The sequence below is a fragment of the Sphaeramia orbicularis genome, chromosome 7, assembly GCF_902148855.1.
Source record: "Sphaeramia orbicularis chromosome 7, fSphaOr1.1, whole genome shotgun sequence".
NCBI lineage: Eukaryota > Metazoa > Chordata > Actinopteri > Kurtiformes > Apogonidae > Sphaeramia > Sphaeramia orbicularis.
The window spans coordinates 32189039-32201862 of NC_043963.1; the positions used below are offsets into that span (position 1 = coordinate 32189039).

Consider the following 12824-nt stretch of genomic DNA (forward strand, 5'->3'; position numbering starts at 1 on the left):
GGTGCGGAAGTAACAGATTTATTATTCTTTACCAAAGAACAAACCCACCACCACTGTTCCAGCAAAAGGCAAAAATTATACTGGCTTATTGTTTTTACATTCAGGTTTAGCCTTATTTTATTAATCCAAAACCAAAGATGTTCATCAGATATATCTGAGAGAAGCATATAATCAACATTTCAGAAGCTGCAACCAATGGAATTTCAGCAAGTTAGTTTATTAAACTATCAAAACTGCCTTTTTTATATTTGCTAATCAATAACTGTCAGACTAAGCAGCTGTCTGGCTCAAAGGTTGGTCATAAAAATATTTCTAGAATTTTGACTGGAAACAGATTTTGTTGCAGGTATTATCTGCAACAGTTCTTATTTGCCAAAAATGTACTGTTAATATAATCCACATCCTCCCTTAAAAAAAGATCATGTTTTGTCAAAACAAGAAAATTCATTCCAACTGAGAAGCTCCCTTTTAAAATCTGCTCAGAATTTTTTCAAATGCAATGATCTGCAGGGTAAGGTGATGAAAAATAAATGTTCTACAGCTGTACAAAGAACAATACATTCTTCTTGCTGAAATATTGTATCCGTCGTGTAAGTATTGCAGTTCAGATTTGCAGTCGGCTGCTGCTCACATCTGAAAATGAAAGTCAGAGCTGTCTCTTCCTGTGTTAATGACACTATTGTTCTTTGAGTCTCATGCAAATGCGTTTTAAGCACCTGACTGAATCCCATTACCGCCACTTTAATGGAATAATAACAAGACAGTGTCATATAAAGTAGTAAGTATTTTATTTACTTTTCAGGCTTGAATATGTTTCATATGAAAGGCAAAATTAAAATGAATACTTTTCCTCTCCATAGTTTTAGGCACATTACAGAAAGGCGTTTGTAAATGAGACTGTCAATACAGAACAGACAAACTGAGGGGGAAAACAACAAAAAAAAAGCAAAACGAATGACACTTCAGGCCTCTGCACACCCACACAGGTGTTCTGTTCCTCCAGTCAGTTGACATCTTTACAGGTCGGTGGGAGTGAACTCACGTCACTAAACTCCATATAAAAAACAAAAACAGGTAAAATATCCTGCTATAACAGGAGACGGCGAGGTCTGTCAACACTGTCTACGCATCTCAACAGTCCTGAGAAGAGGTCCGATCAGCCTAAACCAGTGGAAACACCTGAGTGGGTGTGCAGGTGTGGAGCAGGACTAGTGGATGATGGGACATTTACACAAACGGAGGCAGACATTAGCGGACAGGACAGCAGTAAGAGCAACGCAGCATTGGAGGGACAACTCGCCACAAAGGTCGTTCATCTGGAGCAGGATGAAAAAAAAAAAAAAAAAATGGGAGCTTTGGGAAAATATCTGGGAGCAAACGCACAAAAGAAAAAAAAAAAAAAAAAATCAGTGAGACCTCAAGTATTGACCCCTGTCCCTGTTTTTGCCTTTACATAATCATACCATATGGCTTAGGTGCGCCTCAGTGCTCCAACACTGAGTGAGAATACTTAATTAACGTCATAGTCATCACAAAATGTAGAGAAAACACTGATTCTGATACAAACCTGGAAAGACAACACCGTCAGTTACAGACTCAGACTAGAGTTCTCCATCCCCGAAGCCCCTTCATCACCCATCAGCCACGTTAACACAACTGCAGTCTGAATGTCAGGCTCTGATGCAGGCTGCTCCATGGCCAACGCTCTCACGCCACAACGGCAAGAAATGAAAACTACCCACAAATTTAAGGGCACTGACGTTTACCCAAAGAGAAGTCTTAATTACTGACTTATACTAACACTTGTGAGGATGCACCGGAATGAGAATCTAAAGTTGGGAAAAGATGGATTTGCATTTAGCCGCCTGGGCCGAAGCCCGACCTCGTGGCAGATGTCTTTGCAAAGTCTGCATTTTCCCACGTTTCATTGCAAATAAATTCACAGGCAGTAGCAATTAAACTCCACTTCCTGACAGTGAGACGTAAAGCCTTAAGCATAAAACTACACGGCAGCAGGACCACAAAAGATCCCTGGTGCCTGATTGGTGCAGCAAATATCAGAAAGATGTGCAATATGGCGTTTTCAGTTTATGCAAATCTTCTCACTTGGCCAACAATATGGGATTTCTTTTGTAACTCAGACTTGGCAGACATCTATTGTACAGATTTCAACAAAGGAAATGGTGTTGACAAGCTGAATGTAGTAAAGACATCTGTTCAAACTAAAGCTACACCCACAGTATTATCGATTAAAACACCTGCACTTTTATATTCACTGTTATCATAAAGCTGTGTCAGTTATGGAAATAGTTTCCATGCAGAGATAAAACACTGATTTCAATTTCTATGCAGACGTCAACTTGCCAGTTGAAGGAAAAAAAAAGCAAAGCCTTCTAAATCCTTCTGCCTGGCAACACTGGGCTGCAGTGATCATACCTCTGCACTGACTTAAATTTCCATAATTAATTACAGATACTGACACATGTGGAGCATTCACAGGGTTACCTGTGAGTTCAAATGACACAATGTTAGAAGTGCAAAATCGTTTCTCAGACTAGAATCAGAGTGATTCTGAGTAATGGTCACATTGTTTTGCGTCAGTGTGCAGCTCCATGTGAGCACCAAAAAAAACCCAAAAAAAAAAAAAAAACTGCCTGCAACATGAGTCAATGGAACAAGAAATACTCTTCGTTCAATCACTGACTGAAACCTTGGGGATGAATCCCTGGTCCTGCTTCTTCACACACAGACGTTACAAAAAGCCTCACTGAGGAGTAAAACTACAGGTGATGGAGACTCCCATGTGTCAGACTGGCTTTAAAGGCGCCTGCAGTGCAGGAAAATGGAATGATGTGCAGTTTTTGGAATGTAAGTTAGAAAATAAAAAAGCCTGGCTGTGTGTACGTGTGTGTTTGTGTGTGCAGATAAAATAAGATGCTGCCTGCTCTCTCACTGCTTCCCACACAAACAAGCTATGACTTCTTTCCAATGCCTTAAAAAAAAGTTAAAGATCCCTCCAAGGTTTGGGCGAGTTCGACTGGAGGCACATCATTTCCTTCACAAAGCAGAGAGGAAAGACACAAAACAAACAGCCGTAGAGAGCCCTCGTGTTTTACACATATACATAAAAAAAGAAAAGTCACATTATGAATGTTTAAAGGCTTAAATAATTATAATAATTAAAACATGGAGACAGAAGCTCTTTGAGAGCAGGTCAGCTGCTGCTGTTCTCTGGCCAACAGCACAGCAGGAATAAATATATATATTCATATACGGCAAAATGAGAAGAGCGAAGGAACTTAATGGGGAACAGTTTCAAACTGATACCTCTTGACGCCCTCTCTGAGCCTCCAGACTAAGCAGCTGTTGTGCACACCTAAAACACAAGAGAGGACGTCCCACCCCCGCAACTACCAGTCCAGAGCTGGAACTTTTTCAGCCTTTTTTTGTTCTCCTATGAACGTCCGTTTCTTCTTCTTCTTCTCAGCGGTGGTCAGTTTCCTCACAGATCCCCCCCCACCCTTCTGCCTCTGTGTCCGAGCCCCGCCTCCTCTTCAGGAGAGCAGTGAGGAGGGAAAGAGGAGAAGAGAGACTGAAGGTGGGGGGGTGGGGATGGGGGGGGTTAGAGAATGGAGGGAGAGCTGCCTGAAATGTAGGCCAAAGCGGTGGTGGGCGTTTCCATGGAAACAGTGTTCACAGCAGTCAGTGACATCATCAGTACGAGGAGAGGCGACTGGGTGGAAGGGGGGGGCTGAGGGGGTGCAACAGAAATGCGTCCTGATTGGCTTGGACTTACACACGGTTCTCTCCGCCCACTCTGGTCCTCCGCAACATCCTGAGGTAGAGACAAAGACACAACAATGTCTGGAAACTCAAACGGCTTCACTGCCAAAGCGCACACTTCGGAGAAACCAAACACACACGTACCTCCTGTTCTGTGGGTCCATGTGGTCCAGCAGAGCCTCCTGGGACACCCTGAAGTCATCTAGAGGGGACTGGTAGCGGGACTCGAAGGAGCCCTCCCTTCCTCTGTAGGCCATGGCCTGGGCCGGCGACTGGGGCAGAGGAGACATGCTGGATGAAGTGGAGGACACCGAGTTCAACTCCCCCAAACGCTCCTGCCCGACCTGGGCAGACGCCAACACCGGAGAAGCCCCGACAGTGGAGAACGGGCTCAGAACCTCTCCATTCTCATCCTGAGGTGGGGAGGGGAGGCCAACAAAAAAGAGGAGAGAGATGATTAATGCACACAAGTTCCATCTGTGGGGGTTTCATCGTTAAAAGCTTCATTAATAGTAAGATCAAGACCATTACACACGATGTTTTTGAAACAGATCACACTAAGGACTATATTGTATTTGTGTAAAGAAACCTGTAATCTGGGCGCTGGGGTTGGGGTAAGTTAACCATTTATAGACCATAGTTCTTCTCAGTGTCAAATAAAAGTTGGCATCGTCTAGCCCCCACATATAGACCGGGAAAGACGACACACCAAGACACAAAGGATGCAAAAAATGGAGGACGCAACAAGAAGAAAACGATGCAAAAAAACATCAAACAAGACAAAAGAATTTTGAATAAATGTGTTAAAAAATTTTACATATACTCAATGTATGCATGAGTGAAATTAAGTAAGACATTTATCCAATTATTAACAAAAAAGTCACAGATTTAAAAAGTTTTTTTTTTTAAATCACCAAGATGTAATTTATAAATTTAACAATATATTCACACTACTTTTAGCATTAGAATTCAGTCAGTTTTCAGTCACTGCAGGTGTGTGTGTTCAAGTCAAAGCCACACTGCTTTTTGAGATTCACAGTTTCAAGACACACATTTCACAATAACATCACAAATGAACGGTTCCACTGAAACAATAAAGGGATTTTAATCTGAAATGTCAGTTTGCATTAAAACAGTGAATGAGTGAAGAAGCGGCAGAACCGGATCAAAACGTGTTGGGTCTAAATTATGGCCAATTATTTAGAAGTATAAACCTGGGATAAATAAAGGCTCCAGTCACTAGTGTAAGGATGTACAGGATAAGGATTACAGGTTTGGTGAAGTTTCAGTAAAAAGTGGACACTCACCTTGCCTCTGATGATGTCCATGTGGACTAAAAGCGAAGCCAGTTCCAGATCCTCATTGTAGCTGTTCTTCAGGGGTACTGACCTGCAACCTGGTGCCACACAAAAGTCCCAGACAAAACACTCAGCAAATGCAGAATAACATTAATAACATGTTAGATTCTTGCGGCGTGTACCTGTCTTGAGGCCGTGGATGGGGAAGGTGGCCTGAGCCAGGAAGTTTTGGTCACTGAACATGTCAATCTCATAGACTACGAAGCGCAGGAAGGCAAAGGCAGAGTTACACACTGTGAACTGGAATGGCTTCCGCGGCCATGTGGGGTTCAGACCATTATCAGCTGGAGAGAAGGAAAACGGAGAGAAAAATGGTAAATGACTGTGCTTTAAAAACTGAAAGAAACATGTCAGTGTTTACGTGGCTGCTGCTGACCTAATAAAAATAATCCAATTCATCAGCGCTTTTCCTTCAGCGAGGTGAAAACGACTCAAAGTTTTCAATTAAATTTGCGACTATTAAACTTGCCATTAAAAACTGTGCTGGTTTCAGATGCTCAACCCACGTTTGAAGCTTTCAATGTGTGAAATCACTTAATGCTTCTTTAGTTAAACCCAGACCATAAAACCCGATCAAAGTAGTGTCACAGCTATGTCCTTACTATGGAATGTTTTCCCCATTGTACTCCCACTCACTGCTTAGTTGTTTGTACAACTTCCTGTTTTTCTAGGAGCAGACAGGAAATTGCATGAGGGTAGTGTCCAGTAAACAGCGACTGCTCAGGCGTTTGCTTGTGGTGCAGTATCCCTTTTCTGACACAAATAACGGAGTTAAAATTAGACTTTCTCTCACCTTCAGAGTCTGTTTTTTGCTTGGCACTGTCATACTCGGCCCCACACACCTCGATCTCGATCAGCGGGCAAACGATGCCACGCCCGTGCTTTGGTAAGTGTCGAGCGCCCAAAACCTTCAGAGGGTAAGAGAAGGGGAAAGATGGGAAGTCATTTGAGATTCTTCTCAATTAAGTTGACAAAAATTCATACATTGGTGTCACACAAACACTGTACCTCTATCTGAAGGGTGACTTGCTCGAGGCCTCGCAGCGTATGTTTGTCGAAGGGGTCAAAGGTGTCATCCCTCATTATGGGTGGCTGGAGGACGTAACCACACCTTCCGTTCAGCATGAACAGAGCTTGATTCATCTGCATCGGCTTGTCTGTGAGGCGAGCAACAGCAACAACAAAGCAGCTGTAAGAAGTCATTGAACTGAACAGGTGTTTTGAGTGAACAGCACATTTCAACAAATATAAACCATTATCAAAGTCATTTAATACCCATTTTATGTCCTATGAAGCTGAACTCAGTGATGCTCCCCATGTCAGTGTTTTCCCGTGTGACTCCAATTTGATGAGTGCAACAGCGGGCTAGCATATGCCCTACTTTACTTCACTAAATCCAATCAGTTTTTAAGACGTGTCCAAATCTTAGTAGACATTTTAAGAGCTCAAATTCAGATTACTGGACAGAGTTCAATGGGTCCTTCAACAATCCTTCAAAGATTTACTGAATTCGTCTCTGTAAACAGGGTTCCTACAGTTTTCTAAAAGTTCAATTCATGACTTTTAAAGACCTTTTTAAGACTGTTTTGAACAGAATTTAATGCCCATTTCACAATCATTCTGGCAAAAATTCGTGACTCCTAGAATGTAGGAAAATGGATTTATTTACTCCACCGCCTTGATTCCCAACATTCCGACTTGAATTGATTTCTTGTAAAAGGTGCAGTGAACTTCAAACATGTTCCTCTCCACTCGTATCAACCAGGTGGACAATGATCTTTTCTCCAACCAGGCATTATTAAATTTACACTTCCTCATGCTTACTTTCCACTTGCGAGCCGTTCCCAAAGTCAGCATTCTCGGGCGACGGCCACACATGTAGTGGGCTGCATGTTCTGTGATCATTTCTCAGTGGGGGCTGCAAAGTTAGTGGTAACTGGTTCCTAATTTCAATATAAATTGTTGGGTTGGAACGGGTGGAGCTGAGTAGACTAATGTTACTTTCTTTGCAGTTGGACATTTCCAAGACACATTTAAACACAATACAGCCAACAGGTTTATGGCAACATAACTTAAGACCTCCCATATCAAATTTCATTTACCTTTTAAATACTTTTTTTAAGGTATTAAATACAGATTCATAAATTCAAGACTTTTAAGACCCCATGGGAACCTTGGTAAAGACGCCCGTTACCTGCTGTCTGGAAGTTGAGCGCTACCAGCTGGGACCCACAGAGCCACATGGGCAGAGGGTCATAGTTGGACGAGTCCAGCCTCTGGCCTCTGGGGTAGATCCTGGACAGCTGGAGTCGATTGTACTGCAGGAACTTCTTCCCCTTGATCTTGTTCACGTACTTCTCTGCCTTGGTTTCAGGGAAAGACGACATATCCCTGAAACAGGCCCGCTCTGTGCCGATCTCTGTAGAAGTCGTGGAAAGAGGAAAAAAAAAATGACGGTACCTGCATTGGAACTAGACAGGAGCCTATCTGTGATTTGTCAGTGGTTAAGATGTGAGATACTTCAATGTGCATGTGCATTATACTTACTGTCTTCATCAAAAGGCACAGGTCTGCAGTAGATGACCAGGTCAGATAATTCCAGTGCAATCTTCTTCCTCCTCTCCATCATTTTACCCTCTTCCAGCTGTGCAAGGAGGGACAAATTTAAAGAAAACAACAACAGTAACACACATCACTTTACAGCATTCGCCTCACTTTAACAAATACTATGCAGATGGTGGTACTGGGCAAAACTACTACTGTGTGTTCCAGCTTTATTTACGTTTTTCCTCCCCATCCTGTCCAGTGAAATTCTGAATGTCTCTGATAAACTGAACGACTGTTAAACTCTCCTCCTTCTGAAATTAAAGAAATAATCTAAAAACCATCTTACATGTAAAATGCATTGTTCAATAGCTGAAAACCAGCCTGTTTTTTAGAACCACCAAACCACTAAGTTTAGAGATGCGTAGGTCTTGCAGGAAAACAAACATATGATGATCGTATATAAAGTAGTTCAACTGAACAGTGAAATTTAACATACACAACAATGCAGCAGACACACAACTCCAAACTTATTATTGATAACACATGCATTTACTTCAGTAAGGTTGTAAATGCTGAACATTACTTGTACTGGAGTAATTTCACATTGCCCTATTGGTACTTTTACATCTGAATTATTTGTTTTACCACTGACTATGACTATCCTAGTGAACAAAATGTGTCTGATTGTCCCTTTGAAAAAACTAAGTAATCAGAAATTCTGACCTTGGCCTCTGACGTCATAGTGACCTCACGTATCTTTAACACCCATTCCTTGAGCTCCTCTTGGCTGTTGGCAGCAACATCCAGCACCGGGCCCGTCTGCATAGAGGTATTTGGTACCAGAGAGAAAACATGCAGCCTGCTGCCCTTCCCATCAGTACGCACAACTAAAAGAAAACAAAGAAAAACTTTATGAAAGGCACAATTCTAATGTTAGAATACTACACAAACGACTCACATTTCTGTGTATAGGCTGGGGACAAAAAAGAAGAGTTGTCAAGATGAGTGATCCAGAATTTCTATCAAAATTTGTTTAAAAGCATCCACTGGTTTGGTTCTAATGTATATTATATATTTATTTTGTGTTAAATGTTGATGGTTGCACTATTTTTAATAAAAAAGTCTAAACATGCCTGAAAGTGTCAATCAAGATACTTTATTAATAAAAGGCTTTATTTAATCTTATTTAAATAAATGTATTGTAAGATTATGCCAAACTAGACCAAACTTTGACTCTTCTTAAAACAGCTGCAACTTTAAGTTATACTTAAAATGGTAACACCATACTGAAGTTTATGCCATCAACGCCAAAACATTCTCTCAAGTCCTACTATATAATGCACGTTCTGTGTCCGTCCGATCAGTGTTGCAGCACAGGAGGGTGTTTGTATGGATTTTCCTCAGCCTTCACAGGCCTGATCGCCACCAAACTCGCCAAATGAATAGAAACATTACCTGGCTATCTACTACGCACAATTTTATGTCCGTATTCAAATGTTGTGAGGTATGCTGGGTGATTTTAACCTCTCATGCAATCATACAATGGCACCACGGGTACAATGCCGCTAGTTTGAGTAAAACAAGACTAAAAAAATCCTTTTTGAACATCATATCAATGATGCTTATTTATTTCATATGGTTAGAGGACAGATTAAAAGCAAGAATGAAATGGTTAGAAATTCTCTAGGAATTTAAGTGGTTTCTTTTGACTTTTTTGGTCAGATGCTATCTGCCTGAAGATGTGCAAGAAGCAGCCAAGAAAGTTAAAATGCAAACTCTTTGAAGTTTAAGCACAGCGGTGAGGGGTTTTATCCATGTGGCGCTCAACACAAACAGTAGCAGTGCCTAATGGCTCAGCATCAACACTTCCTACAAAGACAAACATCCTACTCTGCCAGCAGTCGAGTAGAAAGTGTGGGAACAAAGTGTACAACAGCATATAATTACAGGTTTCAAAAACTTCCACTAGGGGGAGCCACAGAACTACAAAAGGCTGAGAAAGAGAATCAGGTATTAACTGATGGTAGCAGAGGGCACAACAACGCATGGCAGCATGTGTCAACACTAATGGGTTTGTATTGACTGGACCGGAGAATGTCAATAAACATGCAGAACTGAGAGGAAACACAAGCAATAGTAAAATCACACAAAGAATGCATTATGAAAAGCTGGGATGCAAAACAAAAGCAAATGTGTGTAAATAAGCGTTTCTTTCCAAGTAAAACTGAAAACATCACTTCATGTGCATGCACAGGACATGCAGAAAAGTGAAAATGATGCCCTGTGGCAAGGTGAGCATCAGCTGTGCATCCCTGCAGCTCAGAGTAGGACAGGAAGTGGAGGGGCCACTCACCGATCTGACAGGAAGACACATCCACACTTCCTCTCAGCAGATCTCCCAGTGGGCTGTTTTCTGTCATCTCCTGCTTAAGAGTGAGGGATGGAGGATTTGGGAAAAAAGACATACACTTCAAATCTATAATCCAAGCTGCATCTGTATGTGTGACAGTGAGTAACTGATAGATCAGTGATGAATCCTCACAGTTCTGTCAGGCTCAGCCGCTGATGGACTTATTTCCTCCACGTAGTTAGCGGGAAACCACAGCTGCTTCTTTCCTCCACAGTCACCCTTCCACCTGAGAGGCAAAGAGATGGAGGACAGGGCAGGGATCATGTGCACGATCAAATGATGCTCGCATTAGGTTGGCATCATTAAAAAAACAGATTAGATTAACCACAAATTCCATCCTGTATATATCATATAATATTCAGTAGCTCCCTAGAGGAGCACAGATGGTCTAACCCAATAATTAAGAGCTACTTCCTGTCTAAATGTTGTGCCAGTCACTCACCATCCTCCTTCCTGTTTGTCCACATTAGAGATGATAGCGTTCTTGGTGAAGGAGAGCTCATCATCCCTCTGGGCTTTATACTCATACATGGCTTTAACTGTGCACTGAAAAAAACAAACACAAGAGACAAGACATGTTCAGTGATGCACCTTCAATCAAAAACATACACATGAATGTCTCTGTACGAGGCACTCACCTTAAATGTAGGCATCTGATTGGCCTCCACATAAAAGCCTGGCTTCCTGCCCTCATACAGTGATCCATAGTCGGGCTCCTTTAGGATTAGAGATTACATCTTCACAAGTCATTTCAGCACATTACATTGGATTTTAATCACATGGGAAACACAGGCTTGGATATTCAAATATTACACAATTATGTCACATTTATTTGAGACCAGAGAGATTTGACACATCAGTTGTTCTCTATAAAACATAAACTGTGAACATAGTAGATTCCCTTTCACACAGAACAGGAGATTATCCATGTAAAATGCATTCACACTTAACTTGTAATATTCTTGTTTTGGTAATGGGCAGTGTCTGATGTTGAGCTTGTTTGTGTTTTACTACTGTTTTTAACTATGTTTTTACAGTGACAACAAGGAGCTATTCTACTTTATTGTAGTCTAGTCTATTCCAGTGCTGCAAGAGAAAAATGGAATGGCCAAATGCTAGTAGAAAAGAAAAAAAAATAGTAAATATATTCCAGGTGACATTTCAGTCATCACTGTATCCAGCAAAATGGTATTGTCATATTGTTGTCATATTAAAATGTATTTAGTGATTGATGATGTTGCAGTGATTAAGATGCCAGACAACACTTAACCTTAAATGTCACCAGTATCTAGCAGTGCTACGCCTAAAACTGTATGTATTTCCCATCTTATAAAAGTCTGAAGATGATTTGATCTTGTTCAGGCCGTTAAATACATGAAAATATATATAAAAAACTCTGTCTGTAGTAACAAGTGTTGCCAAAGAGGCGTTTGCAGTATACAGTTTAATTGTGGTGACATTTGGGTGATTATATGCAATACTAGCAGTTAATAACCTGCTTTTTTCACACATGGGGTCAGTATACATGGACTTCATTTCAGGGACCTGGTGGGGTAGACTGTTTAATGGCTAGGCCAAATGATTTGGACATTTCATTTCAGGGTCATAGTGTATGTGTGAAGGAGGTTATGCAGTAGTGACTGCAGGGTGCTACTCACAGCAGTGCCTATCTTCTCCAGTGTGTCCTCATTGATAGGATAACGCAACTTCATTTTACGGTACAGAGGGTGCTTCTCATAGTAGCTGATGAGGTCTACGAGGCTGTCAAACTCTGAGGTGCCCAGCACCACAATCTGCCCTTCTTGCTGCACACGACAGTGCTTTATCTTACCCTCCGCCCTGTACCAGACACAATAATTATCAGTTAGAGTTTATTTTTACAGTGAGTTAAGAGGTTAACTCAACTAATTAACTAAATTACCTAAAAGAAATGGCAAAGGAGTTGGCTTCTATCCTCTTCCTGACAAGAAAGGCCCCATCACGAGGGACCCTCATCAGCATGTTCTCAGCGTGGCTCCTGGAGAGGCTCGCATGGTACCACCTGGGACAGAAAAACAAAAGACCGAAAGATCGATGATCACACGATTGCAATTCTATACTATATCTGAGAACTGAAGCAAAAACAGCTCCAATTTACACTCAAAATAAAGTCAAACAATTCTGAGAAAATGTACATGATGGACACTCACTCTTTGCTTTCATGTGCATTGGTCTGAGGCACCGGTTCAGTCAGCTTCATCTCAAACTCGTTGCAGCGCAGCGCCACCTGTTGGTAGTGGCCGATGAGGGCGTAGAGTGTGTCGAACACAAGGTTGTCAGTCAGGTAGAACTTGGGGCTACCAGCCTCTTGACGAGAGTGGATTCGACAGTGCTGGACCCGTCCTGAACGCCTGGCGCAGCAAATGACATCAAAGGTGATAAATTACTTCAATATTTTTCTTTACCTCGTACATCGTGAGACAGTCCACTCAGGGCAGCGCAATTACAACACAACTTATGATACCTACAAATTCCATAACGTGTAATTTCATAATGTTCTTTACATTAGAGGGTGAATGACCACAATTCAGCCATGACAACAACCATATTCAATCAATCATAGAGGGACTGACATTGATTGATTTGCAAGTATGTCACCTAGTTAATCCCACAGAACACGCAGCATTTACCAAACAACCACAGCAGAACTGTGTTACATTTCTAAAAGGTCTGTAGGAGTTGTGACT

General features: G+C 41.6%; 1 protein-coding gene across 2 annotated transcripts in view; it reads right to left on the minus strand.

Annotated features, from left to right (window-relative positions):
• Window positions 1-771: 771 nt before the first annotated feature.
• Window positions 772-12824, minus strand: part of plcg1 (phospholipase C, gamma 1) — a 30006-nt gene continuing 17953 nt past the window's right edge. The window contains exons 17-32 of one of the 2 annotated variants that reach the window (XM_030139546.1): window positions 12288-12488; window positions 12020-12139; window positions 11757-11937; window positions 10737-10814; window positions 10541-10644; window positions 10231-10324; window positions 10042-10114; window positions 8412-8575; window positions 7689-7785; window positions 7336-7560; window positions 6150-6298; window positions 5935-6049; window positions 5264-5425; window positions 5091-5179; window positions 3928-4196; window positions 772-3835 (exon numbers count right to left, since the gene is read on the minus strand). In XM_030139546.1, coding sequence (XP_029995406.1) covers window positions 3793-3835; window positions 3928-4196; window positions 5091-5179; window positions 5264-5425; window positions 5935-6049; window positions 6150-6298; window positions 7336-7560; window positions 7689-7785; window positions 8412-8575; window positions 10042-10114; window positions 10231-10324; window positions 10541-10644; window positions 10737-10814; window positions 11757-11937; window positions 12020-12139; window positions 12288-12488 — 2164 coding nt within the window. In that variant the 3' untranslated portion in view covers window positions 772-3792. The remainder of the gene's footprint in view (window positions 3836-3927; window positions 4197-5090; window positions 5180-5263; window positions 5426-5934; window positions 6050-6149; window positions 6299-7335; window positions 7561-7688; window positions 7786-8411; window positions 8576-10041; window positions 10115-10230; window positions 10325-10540; window positions 10645-10736; window positions 10815-11756; window positions 11938-12019; window positions 12140-12287; window positions 12489-12824) is intronic. The other variant, XM_030139548.1, reaches the window with a different exon arrangement.